The 22,448-nt window shown below is 39.2% G+C and overlaps 1 protein-coding gene across 7 annotated transcripts in view; it reads right to left on the reverse strand.

Annotated features, from left to right (window-relative positions):
• kiaa1109 (KIAA1109 ortholog) overlaps nucleotides 1–22,448 on the reverse strand; it is a 427,165-nt gene that overhangs the window by 317,135 nt on the left and 87,582 nt on the right. For all 7 annotated transcript variants that reach the window (XM_072584210.1, XM_072584207.1, XM_072584208.1 and 4 more), the window contains exons 11-14: nucleotides 19,711–19,867; nucleotides 12,107–12,185; nucleotides 11,808–11,899; nucleotides 2,085–2,202 (exon numbers count right to left, since the gene is read on the reverse strand). In XM_072584210.1, the coding sequence (XP_072440311.1) occupies nucleotides 2,085–2,202; nucleotides 11,808–11,899; nucleotides 12,107–12,185; nucleotides 19,711–19,867 (446 nt within the window). The remainder of the gene's footprint in view (nucleotides 1–2,084; nucleotides 2,203–11,807; nucleotides 11,900–12,106; nucleotides 12,186–19,710; nucleotides 19,868–22,448) is intronic.

Here is a 22,448-nt window from a genome sequence, read left to right on the forward strand (position 1 = left end):
CCCTTGTAATTACCTTTATTTAACTGTAAAACCATTACATCTGATTTTGCCTTCTCTCTTTCAAACTGTATACTGAACTCTACCACATTATGATCGCTGCCTCCTAAGTGTTTCCTTACTTTAAGATTTTTTATAAAGTCTGGCTCTTTACATAGCACTAAGTCCAGAATACCCTGCTCCCTTGTGGGCTCCATCACAAGCTGTTCCAAAAAGCCATCCTGTAAGCATTCCATTAATTCCCTTTTTTTGGATTCACTGGCAACATTATTCACCCAGTCTATTTGCATATTGAAGTCCCCCATGATCGCCATGACCTTGCCTTTCTGACATGCCCTTTCTATTTTCTGGTACATCTTGCACCCCTGATCCTGACCACTGCAGGTAGGTCTGTACATGACTCCCATTATGGTTTTTTTGCCTTTGTGTTTCCTCAACTCCACCTACAGACTCCACATCATCTGACCCTACGTCATTCAGTGCCATAAATTTAATTTCATTCTTAACTAATTTGGCAACTCCACCCCTTCTGCCCACCTCCCTGTCTTTTTGATAAGTTGTAAATCTTTGGATGTTTAACTGCCAGTCCTAAAACCCGTGCAAGCAAGTCTCTGTGATGCCTACCACATCATAATCATTCATGATGATTTGTGCTGTTAATTCATCTACTTTTGTTACAAATACTACGAGCATTCAGGTAAAGCACCTTAATGCTAATTTTCTTATCCTCATTATTTCTATCACCTCTAGTAGTAGGTCCAAAGTTATCCTTCCTTTTTGCTTCATTCCTGGTTTGCCTCAAAGTTAAAAAAAGCTAACCTGCTGCTTATCTTTCTACTTGACTCCATACTCCTTGTTGCTTTCCCTTTCCCTTCCCCCGACTCACAAGTTACCAGAATGCTGCTTGGACTGGAGGGCATGTCTTATGAAGAAAGGTTGAGGAGGCTAGGGCTTTTCTCATTGGAGCGAAGAAGATTGAGAACTGACTCCATAGAGATATACAAGATGATGAGAGGCATAGATAGAGTGGACAGTCAGAGACGTTTTCCCAAGGCGGAAATGGCTATCATGCCAGGGCATAATTTTAAGCTGATTAGAGGAAAGTGTAGGGGAGATGTCATAGGTAGATTCGTTACACAGATCGTGGTAGGTACGCGGAATGCACTGCCAGTGGTGGTAGTAGAGTCAGATACATCCTTGAATAGGCACATGTATGATAGTAAAATGAAGGGTGTGTAAGTCAGTTTGATCTTAGAGTAGGATAAAGGTCAGCACAATATCGAGGGCAAAGGGCCTGCACTGTGCTGTACTGTTCTATGTTTTAGATAGAATTGGTGATTATTTAACCTGAGGGTCACTATCCCTCAAAGTGAGAAATTGAGAAGCAGCGTCTTTTCTGGTTCTCAACCAGAATGGAATTGAACCCACTGACCCATCAGTTGACTGGATGGCTGTTCTGCAGTGCAGAGGATTGCCAAGAGTGGGTTCAATTCCCACACCAGGGGTTACCATGAAGAACACTCCATCTGAACCTCTCCCCTTGCTTGAGACATGACGACCCTCAGGTTAAACTCCACCACTAGTTGTACCTTTCTAAATGAGACAGGAGACCAGTGGCCCATTAAGACTATGACAACTACCTTTAAAGACAGTATGTACTACTTTAAAAATAGATACAATTATACCTTTGCACCCAGCTGAAATGTTGCTTCACCCTCCAATTCACCTTAATTTGATTCAACATGTGCAATGCCAGAAGAAATCGCATATTTCTGTAAATATTTCATACTAAAATTGATCCTCCATGTGCAATGTCACCAATGGCAAGAGGACCAACTACAGTTTTACAACTATGCACTGGCAATAAATTATAATGATGTATAAATTATTTAAAAATCTGTTAAGGATATATGTATTTCAAATCTTGCTTCACCTGAAAATTGCACATGATCTTCCATATCCAATATGTGCAATAATGAACAGTGTGTATGTTTGTAGAATAAATATGACCCAAAGCTTTAACAGATGTCAGTTAAAGTAATACGAATTACAAATTATGTATTTTTAGCCAATTCAAATTCACTTACCAGTAAAAAAGTTCTTCTGTGCAAAAATAAAATGATAGGTTGCTTTGTACACTTCAATTTCACACTGCCACTCTTGAGGCATGTTCCATATCCTTTGGTAAAAGGCATTGAGATGAAACTAAAAAGAAAGATAGTTAAGGTAGAACAGACATTAATGTTGAATAGAAAAAGTCCAAATACAAACTGAACTAGTACGTCTGCAGTTCAAATAATGTTATTTGCTTTAAATAACAAAGCTAATTTGTAATGTGCTAAATTAAAAAGGTACTCACATGTAATATCAAATTAATTTTACGTTAATTTTGTAATTTAAGTCATGGACAGCAGATTTGGATGACCTCAAGTAAGCAGAATTTGGGAAATCAGTCATTACAATATTGAAGTCCAGATGTGAAAAAAAACATAAATGGAGTTTCAGCAGCTGATGACTGAGACAGGATGAAATGAAGCAATGTTACAGAACTGGCTTAACCTCAGAATATTGCTAGGGAGACGAATGGAGTCACTAAGATAGAAAATGGTGTTTTGAGTAGGAACCAACGTTTATGGGTTCAGTCTTCCCAATATTTAGTTGGAGGAAATTTTTATTCAACCAGTATTGATATTGGACTCGCAGTGTGACGCTGCAGAAACTGAAAGAATGAAGAATACTAGTGAAGTAGAGCTAGATGTCATTCTGTAATTATGTGAAAGCTAACTCTGCTTCTGCATGATGTTAATAAAGAATACCAGCGAGTTGAGAAATAGAATATATCCTTGGGAAACGCAAGGTGTAACACTGTGGAAGGAGCAGAAGAAGCCATTGCAATTGATTATCTGGTTTCAATGAGATGGATGAGAACAGAACCAGGTTAGACTGGTGCATAACAATGGAGAAGCATTGGAGGAGGAGGAGGATGTGAACTGCCAAAAAGGTGGCAGACAAATTGAGAAGGACAAGGAAGAAACATTTAACTTTGTCTCAAACGGCTTAGTTAAAAATCACACACCACCAGGTTATAGTCCAACAGGTTTATTTGAAAGTACTAGCTTTCAGAGCACAGCTATCTGATGAAGGAACAGCACTCCAAAAACTAATACTTCCAAATAAACGTGTTGGACTATAACCTGATGGTGTGTGATTTTTAAACTTTGTCCATCTCAGTCTCTACATCCTGGCTTCAATCAGCTTAGTATCATGTGTGATATTGATAGGAGTGTTTCAATACTGACAAACACTGAATCCTCACTGGAAGGATTGAAACATGGAGCTCCAAGGAAGATGAGCACTGATTTGGAAGGCAACAATGTGTTCAAGGATTTTGGATAGGCAATGGGGATCTTTGTATTCATTCATTCATGGGATGTAGGCATTGCTGGTACAGTAGCATTTATTGCCCATTCCTAGTTGCGTTTCAGAAGATGGCAGTGAGCTGTCTTTTTCAATCTTGCAGTCCATTTGGTGTAGGCACACCAACAATGCCATTAGGAAGGAAGCACTTAGTGGTGAGTATCTGGAACTGGCTGCCAGAAGTTGTGATGGAAGGGAGTACAATTTCGTCATTAAGAAACATTTAGAAAGGTATATGGATGCGATAAATATGGAGGGATTATGGACCAAATACAAGCAAATGGGACCAGTTTAAATAGTGAAAACTGAATGGCATGGGCAAGACGAGCCAAAAGCCCTATTTTTATGCTGTAGACCTATGAATCTATGAATCCAGGAAGTTCCAAGATTTTGAACCAAAGACACTGCAATACAGCAACATATTTCCAAGCCTAGATAGAGAAATTCCCACTTCTGACCTTATGATGGAGGGAGGGTCATTTATGAAGCAGCTGAAGATGGTTGGATTCCAGCATTTCTTACAGGATTGTCCTCAAGCTAAGATCTCCGACAACCACAACTATCATCATTTGACTCAATGACTCCAGCCAGTAGAGATTTTTATCTATGATTTCTATTATATTCCAGTTTTGCTAGAATCGTTTGATGCCACACTTGTTCAAATGCAAACTTGATGTCAAGGATAATGATCCTCATCTCACTTCTGGAATTCAGCCCTTTTGGTTTTAACCAAGGCCAAAATGAGGTGAGAAGCTGAGTAGCCTGGCAGAGCCCAAACTGAGTGCCAATGAACAGAGTATTGAGAAGCAAGTACTGTTTTGTTAGCACTGTTGATCGCACCTTTCATCACGTTAGTGATGATCAAGAGTAGGCTGTTGTGGTAGTAATCAGCCAGGTTGGCTTTGTCCTGCTTTGTGTGTACTGGACATAACCAGACAATTTTCCATATGATCCAACAAATGCCAATGTTATAACTATACTGAAACAGCTTGGCTGGGCGCAGCAGGTTCCAGAGCATGTCTTCAGTACCATTGCCAAAATATTTTCAGAATCCATAGCCTTTTCAGCATTACCTCCAACCATTTATCAATATCACAGGTTATGAATCAAATTGGCTCAAGTCTGGCATGTCATGCTGGGGACCTCTGAATGTTCTTCAGAACGCGTCAGCCTTATCTCTTACACTGTTGCACTGGGATGTGTTTGCAAACCTCCCCCCCCCCCCCAATCTGATCCACTGGTTATGGAATCGCTTAGCTCTATGTATTAATTGCTCCTTTAGGTTGGCTGGCATGCAAGTAGCCCTGTTTTGTAGCTTCACTAGGTTGGCATCACATTTTTAAGCATGTCTGGTGCTGCTCCTGGCATACTTGCCTGACTCTCCATTGAATCAGGATTGATTCCCTGACTAGATGTTAATGTTACAGTGGGGGATATGCTGGGCCATGATGTTGCAGATTGCATGACATTACAATTCAGCTGTTGATGGCCCACAGTATCTCATGGATGCCCAGTCTTGTGTTGCTAGATGCGTTCAAAGGCAGATTGGTGAGAATGAGGTTAAGTACGTTCTTCCCTCTTTTTGGTTTTCCCACCATCTGCCACAGACCAGTCTAGTAGCTATGTCTAGGACCCAGTAGTGTTGTCAAACTACTCTTGATGGTGGATATTGAAATCCCTGCCCAGAGTACATTTTGTTTCACTAATGGTGCTTCTTCCAAGAAGTGTCCAACATAAAACAGCACTAATTAACAGAGGTTTCGTGGTACATGGTAATCAGTAGGAGGTTTCCTTGCCCATATTTGACATGTTATGAGACTTCATTAGATCTAGTGTCAATGTCAATGGGAAAGGACATACCCAGAGATGCTGATGCTGCTGCCTGGGGCGTGGTAATTAAGCTGTGATGGCATGAGTATGACTATGTCAGGCTGTTGCTTGACTAATTGGTGAGACAACACTCCCAGTTTTGGCACTAACCCCAGATGTTAGAAAGGGGGGCTTTGCAGGGTTGTCAGGGCTGTGTTTGTCGTTGTTTTTACCAGTGACTTATTCAATAACAGGTAATCCATCTGGCTTTATTCCTTATTTCATTTATAGCAATTGATATATCTGAATGGCTTGCAAGGCCATTTCAGAGGGCATGTAAAAGTCATCACATTGTTGCAGATCTGAAGTCACATGTAGGCCAGTGGTAAATGAAGTATTAATTTCCAAAGTCTATGGGATCATGGGATTTTTTAAAGAGGGGTAATGATGGTAAATGAGAAAGAACTTCTTGAGAGAAAGAGCTATTTACAACATTGACTAACAATGGGAGCTAGGAAAGGCGATTGGGTGATCAGCAGTTTACTAAGAATAGGATTGAGGGAACAGGAGATCAGGCAGCATCCAAGGAGCAGGAAAATTGACGTTTCGGGCAAAAGCCCTTCATCAGGAATAGAGGCATTCACCCTGCCTCAATTCCTGAAGGGCTTTTGCCCAAAACGTCGATTTTCCTGCTCCTCGGATGCTGCCTGACCTGCTGTGCTTTTCCAGCACCACTCTAATCTAGACTCTGGTTTCCAACATCTGCAGTCCTTGTTTTTACCTTGAGGGAACAGGAGTTGAGTGTCAATGCCAGGAGCTCAGAAAGGGCATAACAGGAGATGGAGAGAAACTACATAGAAACATGGGCTCAGAGTTAGGATCCATAACATAAGATCGGCCAACTGGAGTGTGGTGGAAGGAATGGACCGATCAGTTGGTTCTGATTTTAGTGACAAAGGTCCTTAAACTTGATGCCATGAGATCTGGGTAGAAGCAAAAAGGGGGATGTGTTATTTGCCATCTTCTAATCTCTGGGATTGTTAAAAATTTCTTCAATTCTAGAAAAGTTGAAGCCAGTAAAGTACAATTGGAGCAAATCTCGTCCACATTTGGGATTGGATGCTAATCACATCTTAAAACTTGCACCCATTAATTAGAATTTGCATAAGCTATAGTATAACTGCAATCTCAAGTAAATTTTACAAACTTGAATTGCTTAGGCAGTCGTCAGGCAATTATTTAAACATTTCTTAAAACCTTTGTTTGAAAAGACCAGTGGAGAAATTTAAATTTTTCAGACTTTTCACTGGCATCCATTCATCAATAAAGCATTCATATGAAATCAAGCATGCAGATGGTGCTCTGATTCACTGAATTCACAGAAATGCACCAACTCAAAATGCTCTCAAGTTTGTGTAACATTCAACCCTTATGAAATAAAAACATATACATTAAACAAAAACATAATCATTTATGGACGCTATAGATTGTATCTTCATGGTTGAATGATTACACCTGGCTTGGTTTCATTAATACTATTTGTGGACAACAGAAGGCACTTATAGAGTCTGTGTAATTTAGTTTCTTCCCCGGTGCGAGGGGTCAACCCAAGTGCATCAAACTCTACAAAGCGAGCCAAAGAAAGCACCGGGATAGAAAATATTAATTCTGGAATTATCAGATTTTCCAACACCATCTGCCCCCTACACTGAATAATAGCTCAAAGTAATATTGTTTGAATATTAAGGTTATAAGTACAGAAGAGGAAAAGGTGTGAATGTGCTCTCACCTCAGAAAAATTCACTACCTCAATTATCTGACAGAATCTACAGTAACAGCTCTACAGACTTGAGTTTTCCCAGATTTTTTTTTCATTTTAGATCAGCATCTGTGGTATTATACTTATTCTGTTGATTTTTCAAATTTTTGTCTATTCTGATTTCTTGCAGCAATGCTATGGGCTGAATTCCTAATAGGGTAAGGTGGGTACAAATATAGGTATGTCCACAATAGCTCTCCACTGACTAGTGTGCCAGTTTGCCAGCATGATCCAGCTACTGGGCCATTTCAATATATGTTATTTCTGGGGGGACATGCTACCCACCTATATGTGATGAGTAACCAAATATATATTATTAAGGGTCAATTAAGGTAATTTGCCGAATCTTAATCGCACACAGGTCCCTAGCTGAGATTGAAACACTGCAGACTGAAAGGGCTGTTCGAGTGGTGGGGGCCAGTGCTCCATCAGCTATTTTTTACCCCATGGTTGCAACGAGAACATGACCACAGTAGTAGGGTGCTGATCTGAATGCTAGAGGATCTCCAACTGCAGGAGCATGTCTACTATCCTTAAGATGGAAAATCTGTAGCGGACACTAATTGGCCAACTCGTCAAACATTTGTGTCGTACATCACGGATTTGGTGTTGAGACATTGATAGGTGCCTGTCATTGTGTCCTGAACTCAAAGCTAAAATACAGCTCAATGGCTCATACATTTTGTCACGGTGTACCCACCATACATGATGTGACACCTCTTTCTGCCATTACGGTGAAGATGATTACTAGTTCAACTATTTGGATACAGTTCTCATTACTATATTAGCCCAAATATAGACAAAAAGAGTTGAATTCCAAAGGTTAACTGTCAATGACTGCCCTTGTCATCAATGCAGCATGTGACTGAGTGTGGCACCATAACAAAATTGAAATCATTGAGAATGCAGGAAAACTTTCCAATAGCTAACATTAAGCACAAAGAAAAATCACTACTTGAGGCTAGCTGTGTTTATTTGTATGTAAGTAGTAAAAGTTAGTTGATGGTTCATTTAAGCTACTCTAAATTGGAGACTGAATCTATGGTTACTGGGTTAGTCAGTGCATTCTTATAAGGTACAACTCTGCAAACAAATGTTTATAAAAGTCTGCAAAAATAATTCTAATTCAATCTTTCACAAACTAGATTTCTGGAATAGAATATGCAGTTCTATTTGCAATTCCTCAGATAACAAGGTGATCCGCATTCACATGGAACATGACCTGGACAACTTTCAGGCTTCATCTAATAAGCACCAAGTCAGGTTAACGCAAACCAAATGCCAGGTAATGACTGACCCCAATGGGACTGTCTAACCACTTCACCATCACAAAATTCTAAAATATTAATGTTCAAGTTGGGGAGGATTTCTCCCTTTGTCGAAGACCTTCTTTGGAATAGGTAAAGATTATACCAATGGCTCACCTACTGACATCCTTATATACTTGATCACCTAAAGCGCATGAACAGGATGGATTAGAATAATTTCCAATTGCTTGAATGAATGCATTGAACAATTTCAGCATCATCTAAACCATTAAGAATAGGTTAAGCATGTGTAGAAAATCATGAGGTGTGGCAACCAGGTATGATAAGAACAAGTGAGAGTGATCAGTTTAAGGAAGGAAGGTCGCATTCCTGTTTCACATGCCAGTTAATTAAATATCAAATACTCAAGATGTCAGATACCTTTCATGCAGAAAATAGTCCAAAGGCCTGTTTTAAATTAGTGCAAATTTTGCCAGCCGCCTTTGAAAAAATTCAATTTCAAGACTAATACCTCAACCTGGTATTAGGACTATCATTTACAAATACATCAATGCTGTTAATACCTTTCTCAGCTGCTATACCTTTCTGCATCAGTAGGAAAGGAAATATGCCTCTTAATTTCCAGATCTGGGACTCAATCAGCCAGTTAGTGCATGAATAACAGGCACTGCATAACCAAATCTATAGCTTATGGCTTCTCCCTATTCTGTATTTCTAATTGATAAATTTAACATCCGATCTCAATGAAACATTGAGGTCATAACATTATGCCTCTAAAGCAAAAGGCAGATAATATTTTCAGAGGATTGAGTGAAGCAATATTCCTTGCCACCCACTAAATGGCCTTACCAATTTAATCAAAACTCAAAGCAATAAAATCCTGACAACTAGGCATTTTATTCTTCGTTATGGAATGATGAATGAAGAGCAAATAGAGAATAAACGTTTTGTTTAGATTTAAATGAAGAGTTTAATGAAAACTGTTACAGAAAATGCTGGGAACTCAGATCAATCAATATCAAAGAACGGCTAAGCTCACATTTTGGGGAAAATTCTTCTTCGGAACCAAAGCAGTTTCTTTCCAACATTCCGTCTTTTTTAAACAAATTTCAAGAATCGCTGATATCCTATTTTATAATATCTAGATTAAGCTGTCAACAAAGACATAACAAATTTGTAGAACACAATTAGAAGAAGGCAGAGAGACTGGGAGGTCACATCTCAAGAGATAACAAATGGTAAGAGATGTTATGGAGAGAAGATGTTAAAGAAAAAGATGAAAATGAAGAAAAGTAAATAACAATCTTAGAAGAGCTTGAGAAAAGTTCTTGGAAACAAAAAGACTGACAATTGAACAGTGAGACATGAAAAAGACTGAACCAAGGACCTGTTTTTGGGAAAACCACAGAAAACATAAATAGATCAGTTTCTGGTTGGCAATGTGTAATAAATGTGAGCTACCAGAGGAAGTGGTGGAGGTGGGTACAACTACTACATTTAAAAGACATTTCAACAAGTACATGGATTGGAAAAAATTAGAGGGATATGGGCCAAACACTAGCAAATGGGACTAGTAAAATTTATGAAATCTGGTTGGCATGGACGAGTTGAGCCAAAGAGCCTGTTTGCGTTCTGTTTGACTCTATGAGTGATGTGCTAAAAGGATCAATGCAGAGGACTCAATTATATGGAAATAACTTGGATAAAAGGACTGAAGGCATGATTGCTAAACTTGCCAACGATACAAACATAGGGGACGCAAGGAGGCTACAAAGAAATATATGGATAAAATGAGTGAGCAAAGGTCTGGCAAATGTGGGAAAATGTAAAATGTCAATTTTGATAGGAAGGATAAAAAAGAAGCATATCATCTCAATGTGACAAGTTGCAAATGGTAGCTGGGTGTCTCGTGCGTGAATTTGGAAAGATTAATCTACAGGTACAGCAGATAACTAGGAAAATTCACAGAATGTTATCAGTTACTGCAAAGGGAACTTAAAGAACCAAGGAAGACGGTTATTCTTCCATTTTAGATGGCATTAGTGAGATCAGATCTACCTTGTACAGTATTGTTAACTTTGTTTAAAGAATTTAAATGCATTTCTAGCAGTTCAAGGATGGTTTACTAAATAAATGTAAAACAAAGAACTGCAGTCGCTGGATATCTGAAACCAAAACAAAAATTGCTGGAGGAACTCAAGTCTGACAGTCAGTGGACGTGAAACATTAACTCTGCTTTTGTTCCAGAGTTGCTGCCAGACCTGCTAATTTTCAATAGCAATTTCTGTTTTCATTTACTGATGAATATTTGGGCAGATTGTCTTACAGGGAAAACTTGGATAGGAACTGAAGTTTAGAATAGTAAAAGGCAACTTGACTGAAACACCTAGTATCTAAGTGGTCTTCACTGCAAAATTAGGCATTTCTTGTGGCAGAAGTGATCACTGTTTAAAAATAAGGTGTTGCCATTTAAGATAAAGATGAGAAGACATTAATATTCTCAAAGGGTCATGAGACTTTGGAACTCTTCTCCTCAAAAGATGGTGGAAGAAGAGATGTTCAATATTTTTAAGACAGACGTAAACAGCTTCTTCATAAGCAAGGAGAAAAGTTTGGGGATTTGCAAGAATGTGGAGTAATCTAATAACCATGATCTTATTAAGTGGCAGGACAAGTTTAAGGGATTGAGTGACAATGTTGCTAATTCATACTTACTTTTCTGCTTTATCCCTTCATAGACACATGCATACTTGGTAAGAAATGTTCTGCTCTTATTTTTGAAGGATGATCTACATAGAGTGAATAATCAGAGACTTTATTCCCCCAGGGCAGAAATTACTACCATGAGGGGGCATCATTTTAAAGGTGATTGGAGGAAGGTTTAGAGGAGATGTCAGGTTCTGCATGCAGAGAGTGGTGGGTGTGGGGAATGCACTGCCAGTGGTGGTAGAGTCAGATACATTAGGGACATTTAAGCGACTCTTGGATAGGCATATGGATGATTGTAAAATGAAGGGAGTGTCAGCACAACATTAAGGGCTGAGGGGGCTTTACTGTGCTGTACTGTTCTAAGTGGCAAGGATCACTGCCAGATGTTGATGACTGCAGATTCCTACTACCAAACCCAGCAGAGACAGGAAACTCAACAAGAATCAGACGCATCAATTGCTTTGCATTCTTAGATTCTGTATAATTCATTGATTAGCAACGTAATCCATACAACCAAACAAATTCTGGCTTATTAGAATATAACACTGCTGTTTAACGTCTTATCAGTACAATGGAACAATATGAATTTACATCAATTATATAGCTAGCAAACAGAAAAAGCGAAAGACATATTGAAACAAGAAAACTATAAATTCAAACTTTAACTATGACATTCAGATATGTAAGAAAATAGAATCTATTTATCCATTATAAATGTTCAACTAATTTTACTATAGTACCTCTAAACTGAGTTTTTAACTCCAAAACAATATCAAACAAAAACTCACAGCCAACATTTCTGCCTCCAAAAGAGTTCGATACAGCATGCTACTAGTTGCATCCACATGGAGAAGCTGACCTTTAATAGTTGGTGAAAAGCCTATTGAATCAAAAATTCACACAACGGAATCAGTAGTGTAAACAGTACAAAGGGATGAAGTAATTATTCATATCTTCTTCCTAGATCTGTTTTGAAATGATTTCCAACTACAATACTTAAAATTAATTTTTGCAATCTAAATGGACACTTTCTCAACACAGTCTTTCAGAATAAAAAGGAATGTTTCAAAATATGAACAATGCTCACCATTTTCGCTTACAGTCATAGGAACATTAACTTCCAAATATGAACCTGCTCCAACATTTACATGTATCGCATTGGTCTCCTGAAATAAACATATTGAACAATATAAATTTTAAATCTGATACTGTATTCACATCCAGAATCAATGTTATATTAGATTATAGAAAAGTTTACATCTACGAGTCAAAAAGCAATCACCCCACCTACCCTGCAAGATTTGTTTTGTGCTTTGCTCAGTTTATCCTATAAACAGGGAGAACAGTGTAAAATTGTATCACAAACCACGGTTCCACATCCCTTTTCAAAGTGTTTAATCTTACTGGATACCTTGCTGAAGTGACTGATATCTATATGAGAGAGTCTTGACAGAGATTGGTGAATTAATGATCAGAATCAGAAACCTGAACTAATTCCAGTCGTCCCAAAAATAGCATCATAATGTAATGATACATCCCTTACAGTAGCTCTTGTGGTACATTGGCATTTCCCCCTACCTCTGGGCCAGAAGACCTGGGTTCAAGTACTTCCTGATTCAGAGACATGTTACAATATATCTTCACAAGTTGTTTAAAATATCTGCATGCCTTACTTTCATTCTGACAAAGATCAGCATAGCTCAGCTACAAAATACTGCAGAGGTTTCAAAGAACCCTCTATACAAGGATTCAGATTTTAAAGACATCCTAATAGTGAAGGCTCTAATTAACATACAAATCAACCAGCAATTTGTGCAAAGTAATGATACCCATTTAATTGTGAATTGTTGAAATATGTTAGTCAATTTGCAATGTCTAATATTTAGTTTCATGAAAAACAGCACCTTGCCTTTAACTTGTGTGTATGTTTTCCTGAAATTGCAGCATTTGCCAATTAAATAGACATTAAATTCACCACAAGGATGTATGTTTCCTATTTATCACAGCCTAACCACCTCAATGCTGAGATCTTAGGCAATCCCTGGATATTGATGGTATCTTTCCTTCACTCCAGCAGTGTGGTGCCTGAGCTAACTAAGTAGTTCAATACTGGTTTGTCAAACCCTGTCATCAGTTAAAATCAATGGGTAGAATGCTCAGGTTTTCACGTTTGTGTTTGGACTCTATTTGAGCCTGTCAAAAACACTCAAAATGATTATCACTTCATAGATGTTCTTTTCATCTGGGAAATCTTGGGCAATAGATTCCCAGAAGTTAGTGAAAATATTGCAGTTCTTTGCAGGAAGGCTTCAAGTACATTCTCAAAGTATTTCCTCTGACCTCCTGATAACCATTTTCCATGATAAAGATCAGAGTTCAGAGCGTATTTTGGGAATCTTGAGTTAGAAATGCAGATGAGGCGTCTCTTCCAATTTAGCCAATTATGCTATGCTTACCAACATTCGACACTGTGAATGATGGTCTAAGCGGAGAAAATGGTATTGGAGTACCTGTCCTGCTAGTGGATTTGCAGGATTTTGAGGAGGTGTAGCTGTTGATATTATTCAAAACATTAGCAGTGTTTGTTGCATGCTGCCCATTTCTTTGACATACCCAAGAGGGCTGGTAACACTGTTAATCCTGTGAGCCATACATTGGTGCCATGTTTCAGATATCTGATATCAAATACTGCTCCTCAAAAAACCAAAAGCTGCATTAGCACACTGGAGGTGATGATGAGTTTCACTTCAGCATTTGCACTCACTAAGAAGAGGCTTCTAATGCAGAAGGATTGCCCAGTAGCTCAACATTGATCTCATTAGTTGGGACAGTGTTTAGATTAGATTAGATTAGATTAGATTACTTACAGTGTGGAAACAGGCCCTTCAGCCCAACAAGTCCACACCGCCCCGCCGAAGCGTAACCCACCCATACCCCTACATGTACATCTACATCTACATCTACCCCTTACCTAACACTACGGGCAATTTAGCATGGCCAATTCACCTGACCTGCACATCTTTGGAGTGTGGGAGGAAACCGGAGCACCCGGAGGAAACCCACGCAGACACAGGGAGAACGTGCAAACTCCACACAGTCAGTCGCCTGAGGCGGGAATTGAACCCGGATCTCCGGCGCTGTGAGGCAGCAGTGCTAACCACTGTGCCACCGTGCCGTGTTGTGCTATGGGAATAAGCTATTAGAAGACTTCTGTCCTCTGAGTGTTCTGTCCTGTACTCAATGTTCTGACTAATGAGAACAAACGCCTTCTTCAGTATCCCATCTATCTGCAACTCAACTTTCAAGGAATGATGCCCTCTCGGTCTCTTTGCTCAGTAACACTTCCCAGGGCCCTACCATTAATGCTACAAGTCCTGCACTGGTTTGCCTTACCAAAATGCAACACCTCCCATTTATCTAATCAAAACTCCATCTGCCACTCCTCGGGTCCATTGACCTGTTCGATCAAACTTCCGTTATAGTCAGATAATCTTCTTCATCATCCACTACGTCACCAATTTTGGTGTCATCTGCCATACTAACCATACCTCCAATATTCACATCTAAAGCATTTATATAAATGACAAAAAATAGTTGACCCAGCATCAATCCTCGTGGCATGCTGTTGGTCACAGGCCTCAAGTTTGAAAAGCAAACGCCTCCCACTACCCTTTGTCTCCTACCTTCAAGCCAATCTTGAATCCAATTGGCTAGCTGCACCGAATCCCATGGGATCTCACCCTACTAACCAGTCTAGCATGCGGAACCTTGTTCAAGTTTTGCTGAAGTCCACGTTGCCTCACTTGGACTAAACTGCAAATCTTGAAACATTGCCTGTTGACACGGTAACTCAACAAAGACACTATTTCGATCAGGACAGGCTTCTAAAACACCATACTTTTAAACCCCCTGAACAATTCTTGATCATAAAAAAAGGAAGTAAAATTAAATTGCTGTGACCACACCAGTCAAGGAGTGGTTACCACACAGTGACTGCTAAAACAAGCATACTATGTTTTCCCTCAAGTGTAGATGCAAGCAGCTGGTGACGGCAATTAAATTTTGAGTCAAGCACATTTTAAAAATATCCTCTCATGTTCAAAGTTCATTCCCTCCACAAGAAGTGCACTGGGTTGTGATTGGGTCATTGTCACTGACCAGTTTCCCACAATCTCATCACCTCATCACCTCAGGGGATCTCCCACCACAGCCTCCAACCTCATAGTCCAGAAACTCCGTACTGCCCGATTCTACCTCCTACCCAAAAATCCACAAATGTGACTGCTCCAGTTGACCCATTGTCTCAGCCTACTCCTGCTCCACTGAACTTATATCTGCATACCTTGACACCGTCCTGTCCCCCTTAGTCCAAGAGCTGCCCACCTACGTTCGGGACACCACCCACACCTCCACCTCCTCCATGATTTTCGTTTCCCCGACACCCAACACCTTATCTTCACCATGGACATCCAGTCCCTATACACATCTATCCGCCATAACAAAGGCCTCCAAGCCCTCCGTTTCTTTCTCTCATGCCAACCCAACCAGTACCCCTCCACTGACACACCCATTTGATGGATCCAACTGGTCCTCACCGTCAACAACTTCTCCTTCCAACACTCCCACTTCTTCCAGATGAAAGGGGAAGCTACGGGCATGCACATGGGCCCCAGCTATGCCTGACTCTTCGTCAGTTACATGGAACAGTCATTCTTCCACAGCTACACCGGCACAATTCCCCATCTTTGCCTCTGCTACATCAATGACTGTACTGGCACCACCTCGTGCTCCCACGAGGAGCTTGAATTGTTCATCAACTTTACCAACAGCTTCCACCCCGACCTCAAGTTCACCTGGACCATCTAAGACACCTCCCTCCCTTTCCTGGACCTCTCCCTCTCCATCTCCATCTCCATCTCCATTTCTGGCAACCAACTCAACATAGACATCTACTACAAACCCACCGACTCCCACAGCCACCTGGACTACACCTCTTCCCACACTGCTTCCTGTAAAAACGTTGTCCCTTTTCCCCAATTCCTCCACCTCCACCCACATCTGCTCCCAGGAGGACCAATTCCACCACAGAACATCCCAGATGGCCTCCTTCTTCAAAGGCCGAAATTTCCCCTTCCATATGGTTGACGATGCCCTCCAGCATATTTCCACCACTTCCCGTACCTACATCCTTGACCCCACCCCTCCAACCGCAATAAGCACAGAACACCCCTGGTCCCTACCTTCCACACCACCAACCTCCAGATACACTGCATCATCCTCTTCCATGTCTGCCACCTACAAATAAACCCCACCACTACAGATACATTTCCCTCCCCACCCCTTTCTATCTTTCAGAATGACTACTCCCTCCACGACTCCCTTGGCAGGTCCACACCTCCCACCAATCCACTCTCCCCTCCTTGCACCTTCCCCAACCATTGCAGGGAGTGCAAAGCAAACACCTTTAATACCTTACCTAGGCCGACATTAATCCAATTGCTAAAGTGCACTTGAGAATGTAACTTTAAAAAAGTTTTGCGATTTACATATGAAAGAACTGAAACCAACATGGTCATTTTAAAAGATAAGAGACTTAAACAATCCGGGTCTTTTTCAATATATAATTTCAGTTACATCACACTGTATACTTTTGCTATAAATTCTGTGTTTTACAATCTTATTTTCCACAATCACATGATGAAGGAGCAGCGCTCCGAAAGCTAGTGCTTCCAAATAAACCTGTTGGACAATAACCGGGTGACGTGTGATTTTTAACTTAAAATACTAGAGCATGGTAAGCTATGGATCAAGTGCAAGTAAACAAGATTAGTGCATTTTGGTGTTTGCACACCTTATCTATGCCAACCAGCAAAGGGACTGTTTTTATGAGAAGAAAGCATAAAAACTAGATCCCCAATATATCAAAAAAGGGTCTCTCTATCCCTCACACGCACACACCTCCACCCACACGCGAAACTTATCAAGAAGAGTTTTCGAAGCAGTTAGTGCTGGTAAGTTTAAAGAGCAGGTATACATGAGGTATACATGAGGAGGAAGAATCTTGTGACAATGTGAATGCATTCGGAGACCATCAGACAAAAAGGCTCTGTTTCCAGGCTACATATGCTCCATAATATTAAACTGTGATCTGCAAGTACACGTCAACCAAACAGCAGGTGCCACAGAATACCATGCATAGGGGTAGGGAGAGAGACACAAGGAAGTGAGGAAGGAGTTTCTACTGCAACAAATACGAGTACACGGTTGTGCTACCTGGATAAATTGGCAATGGTTGGCATATTAATAGATAAATAATTCAAGTATGAAGTCTAATTCCTTCAGGCCATGAACTGTTATTCAAGCTTTTTTGAATTGACATTAAATTTAAACTGGCCATCTTCATTTTTATCTATTTCACTCCCTTTTCAATCCAATTTTTCTTCTGTGACTATTCTGATATTAAATTCACCACTCAAACCTGTCAATCCTTCCAGTTTGAAGAGCCATATTGGACTCAAAAAGATTAACTGTTTCTCTCTCCATCAATGCTGCAATACCTATGAGTTTCTCCAGCATGGTTTTATTTCAGAGTTATAGCATCCACAGCTTTTATCACTGCTTATTTCTCAGTCTATTGTTCCAACTATCCTGTTGCACTGTTACCAATTGGCACTTTCCAAATACATGAATAAAAATTTTAAAAACAACGCACGCAGAAATAAATCTAATTGAAAGCTTGCACTATGAGATGCCTTCCTTCAGCAAAATTTAGAGAACAGATGTTTCTATATTAACGTATCCAAGGTTCAAAGTTATGTAACACAACTTCAAATATCCAAAATTTTAAAGCACCTTTCAATTCAACATTGCTTATTTTTGCTCAGCTGGTCATTTTTGTGAAGAAAGCAATAGCATACTGCGTCAGGGCTGTGACCTTTTCACAATAGGTATTGTTAGGTTTGTTTCTCCATCTATAGATGCTGTCAGAGCTGCTACATCTATCCAGCATTTTCAGATTTTACTTCAGACTTCCAGTGTCTTTCTTTTGCCTTCATTCTGCTGACTTCTTTTCATAAAAATTTGTTTTATCCCTCCATTTGAGGCTGCAATTGGAGTATGTGCCTTGAGCAGAATGTTTCTCTGGAGCAATCAGAAGGACGGTAAAGTACTTTCCATCGTATAAATTAAGCTACATAATCTTGGCTTCCTATTGCATATAAATTGCTAATTAACAAGAAATGGAGTGATAAAGGTCTTACAAAAGCATATCAAATCAGGGCTTTAGAACACAAAGAAAACAATAGGCCTGCCAGTGTTTAATGAGGAGGATGCCCACCAGCCAGCAACAAAAGCCAGGGGGAATGCATTAAAGTATCAAAATTCTATATTAACAGCCGATCCTGGAAATCTGAATTCTAAACAGAAAGAATTAGAATATTCAACAGGTTTGGCAACATTTGTGCACAGAGAAACAAGAGTGAAATTTTGAGTCAAGTATGACTCCTCCCCTTGAGTTGAGGATTAAATATTGGACTTGAAATGCAAAGTTTTTCTCTCTTCAAAAACACTGCCAGACCTGAGTACTTTCAGCACTACCTCTGGGAAAATAAAATTAAAAGTAATGTTTTGTAGACACTGGAAATCAAGTTAATTACACAGTCACATAACTTGTGAATCAAAACAAAAGAAATTCTATAAACACGCCAATTCAAGATGAAAATACCTGTAAAGGATACAAAAATGCCATATTTCAGTGTTAATTCTTCTGCATAATAATTACCCCCAAGTATTAATATTTCTCTTCACAGATACTGCCAACCACATTAATGTTTTGTTGCTTTTTAAGTTCTTTGTACAAACATTTGTCCGTATTCAAATTCACATACACAAATTCAGATAGAAACACAAGGGCATGGATAGGGTAAATAGGCAAAGTATTTTCCCTGGGGTCAGGAAGTCCAGAACTAGACGGCCTAGGTTTAGGGTGAGAGTGGAAAGATATGAAAGAGACCTACATTGCAACTTTTTCACAAGGGTGGTATGTGTATGGAACGAGCTGCCAGAGGAAGTGCTGAAGGCTGGTACAATTGCAATATTTAAGAGGCTTTTGGATGGGTATATGAATAGGAAGGGTTTGGAGGGATATGGGCCAGGTGCTGGCAGGTGGGACTCGATTGAGATGGAATGTCTGGTCTGCATGGATGGTTTCCATGGTGAACATCACTATGACTGCTAATTCAAGACAAAGTTCAGATTGTCAAAAACTATTTGCAAAAGGAAATGCATGGCTTTTAAATTGTGAAATTTCTGTGTTCCAATTGTATGTGTACAAGTTTTAGTCCCCTTTTACGATTTAGTCAGTCTTCATACCCAACATCTCTTGATGACTGTAACCTTTATAGGCTTTTAATTCTTAGGTTATCAAACAAGCTGTCATGTCATATCGCTCTACATTAATGCCTCACTATTTTACAACGATCCAGCAATAACATCCAATTTACCCCAACACTTTGGACTCCCTGACCATCAAGCCATCTGTCCTCAATAAACTGGTGACATAACAGGTGTTAGAAATCCTACAGACTTTACTACCTGCTATGCTTTCTAATTAGCTGCCTGTCTTAGTTCTGACATATGACATAACCTATAAAGTTATTGTTGGTGATGTGCAATTAAGTTGATTGCACTTACCCGATTCTTTGTGAAAAGTAAATCTATGGTGGCATCTGCAATGATATTCATGCGTAGTTCAAATGCAAGAATTTGCCTTGGCTTTCTGGGCTTTGCTAATTCCGTGACCTTCAATGTCTGATAGTCAGCTGGAAAGAAAAACTTCCATAAACATTCCCTGCAACAAGAAAACAAAGTATTTGAAGTGAATTTTATTTGAGAATAGGATTAAAAACAATTTACTGTACACAGGCTGGGATTGTGTAGCAGAATGGTACCTCTTTCCATGCTGTTCCAACTTTTTGCACATGCTGCAAGTCTCAGACAAAACAAATGCATGTAATGTGTATTTCAATAAACTTCAAACAGCATAACACCCAGAAATATTTTAGCATTCTTTTCAAATGTAATTTTTGGGTAGTTTGTTGTGAATTAATTACTTTAACATCTAATCAAGTAATAGTACTAACTGCAAAATACAAAATCAAAACAGAAAGAAAATACTTTGAGAAGCAATAACTTAAATACTATGCATAAATGCACCTATATAAATACACCTATTATGTATAAATACCTTCATAATATCAGGATCAAAAGTTTTTTCTTCCTCACATTACAACAGGAGAAAACATTCCTCTGCACAACCTATACCCCACAGTCTTCTTGAATGAAATCTGTTCATTTGTTTATTTTTTTCAGAAGATTGGAATCGTCAATAAAATGCATTCAAATCCCAAAACATAACTCACAAATACTTGCAAAACAAAAGGTGACAGAATTACTGCAGGCAACTATTTACTAAACTGCATATTTACAGATCTCAACAACAGATGATATGAAATTGATACTGATGCAATATAAAAAAATTGCAAAATACTGCAAATGCTGGAAATACAAAATTAAAAAAAACAGAAAAAGGAAAATACTTGTCAGTTCAGGCAGCATAGGCAGAAAGAGAAGTAGAGTTAAGTGACGAAATAAAATTATGGTGCCAAGCCAAATGGAGATGGCAAGGCAACGATTAAAGAAAGTAAAGATAGGTCAGGATGAGGTGTAAATGGGAAAAGCACAATCACCACCATCTACCATCTAAAACCATTATCCTAAAAACTTGGACAGAGATTATAAAATGATTATAAGGTTAATATAAGCTGATTTTCCATCACTTAATTTTGTTTAAACAAAAAATACTGCCATCAGTGGAGGTATCTTTTTCAGCTTCTTTTTCAATGCTCAGAAAACTAGACAATATCAATTCATGCTCTGTGTAAGGTTATCTGAACATGGGCAGAGTTCTGCTCTTGCCATTTCACACTAAACTGTGTAATTGTAGGAGGTGACATGTCCCATTGTGACTGGTGTAACACAGTATCAAAAAGCAAGAGCAGAAGCACAATGTAAGAGTTTTGCTGTATTTAAAGGAAATAAATGAACACACAACCTTGAATAGGCACACAAATATGTTGCACAATTGACAATAGCTGGTTGTATTATATGGCTTCTTTAATGTTGGGAAGTTGCTCAATATGTTTCACATATTGATGAAGAACAAAATGAAGGCTGATTTCAATAAGGTAGCCTCAATAATCTATTTACTCAGGTGGGGGAGATCCAGAACATCAAAGTACTATATAATCTTAAAGTTACAGCAAAGCTAGTTATAACTGAAATCAGGAACCACTTATTCACACAAAGGGTAATGGAAACCTGTTACCCAATATCCTGTCTTTACATAACTGCAGCCACGTCAACAACAGTTTTGTAAATCGAGACTGACATTTTTACCAAGTATTGCAAACTAGAGGACTACAAAAACATGCATAAGTTAAGTTGAGGTACATATCAGCCACGACATATTTGAATGATAGAACAGGTTCAAGAGGTTGAACTTGATTATTTTATTCCCATATTAACTTAATTATTAGGAGGGCTGAACAGATTTGGAGTCAAATAGGTGGGTTTTAAAGAGTGAAGGACGGATTCAAAAACATTGACAGGGAGCAAATTCGATAGCGTAGGAATTCAATGTGGGATAGAATAAGTTACAAATGATCGGGTTCGGTGTGAGACAGTAACTGTGCAAAGAGAGGGTACAGAATTTATGACAAGAAACAAATGATGTCAATACAACTGCAGGTCACCCAGGATTGTGTTTCAGTATCCTTGAGCATATTGCTCCTTGATAATTGCACTTATATTCTGAACAAATGGTAAAGAATTAAGTAAAGCGTCAAACTTAAGGAAAAGACATAGAACTGCACAAAGATGCATGGCAGATCAGATGAGTGGTCAGAACAGAAAGAATGGCAGAGGTTGAATAAAGGGTTCATAAGGAAGAAGAAATTGCAGAGAGTTCTTACAGTTTTGTAAAAACGGAAAAAAAATAAACAAGCGGAACACTGGCCCTCTACACAGAAAGAATGGGATCTAATAGAGATAAATAAAGAAATGAACAAAGATTTGCTTCTGCATTTGCCACAAAGGTCACAAGAAACAGGGTAGTAGTGCAAACTGATCAAGTTGCGGGCTGAGGGGTCTCAGAGTTCTGTTGGGCTTTATACCAGGGTCTTTAAAGGTAAGTTAAGACATAGTAGATACATTGGTGCTTATTTTCTGAAATGTGCTACGTTCTTGAAAGATTTATCAAAGACAAAAAGCAGGAAACTATTGGCCGGTTAGCTTGACGCCTGTCATAGAGAAGGCATTAGAATTTATCATAAAGCAGCTTATAGCTGGGCACTCAAATAACTAAGCTAACT

The sequence above is a fragment of the Chiloscyllium punctatum genome, chromosome 14 (assembly GCF_047496795.1).
Source record: "Chiloscyllium punctatum isolate Juve2018m chromosome 14, sChiPun1.3, whole genome shotgun sequence".
Lineage (NCBI taxonomy): Eukaryota > Metazoa > Chordata > Chondrichthyes > Orectolobiformes > Hemiscylliidae > Chiloscyllium > Chiloscyllium punctatum.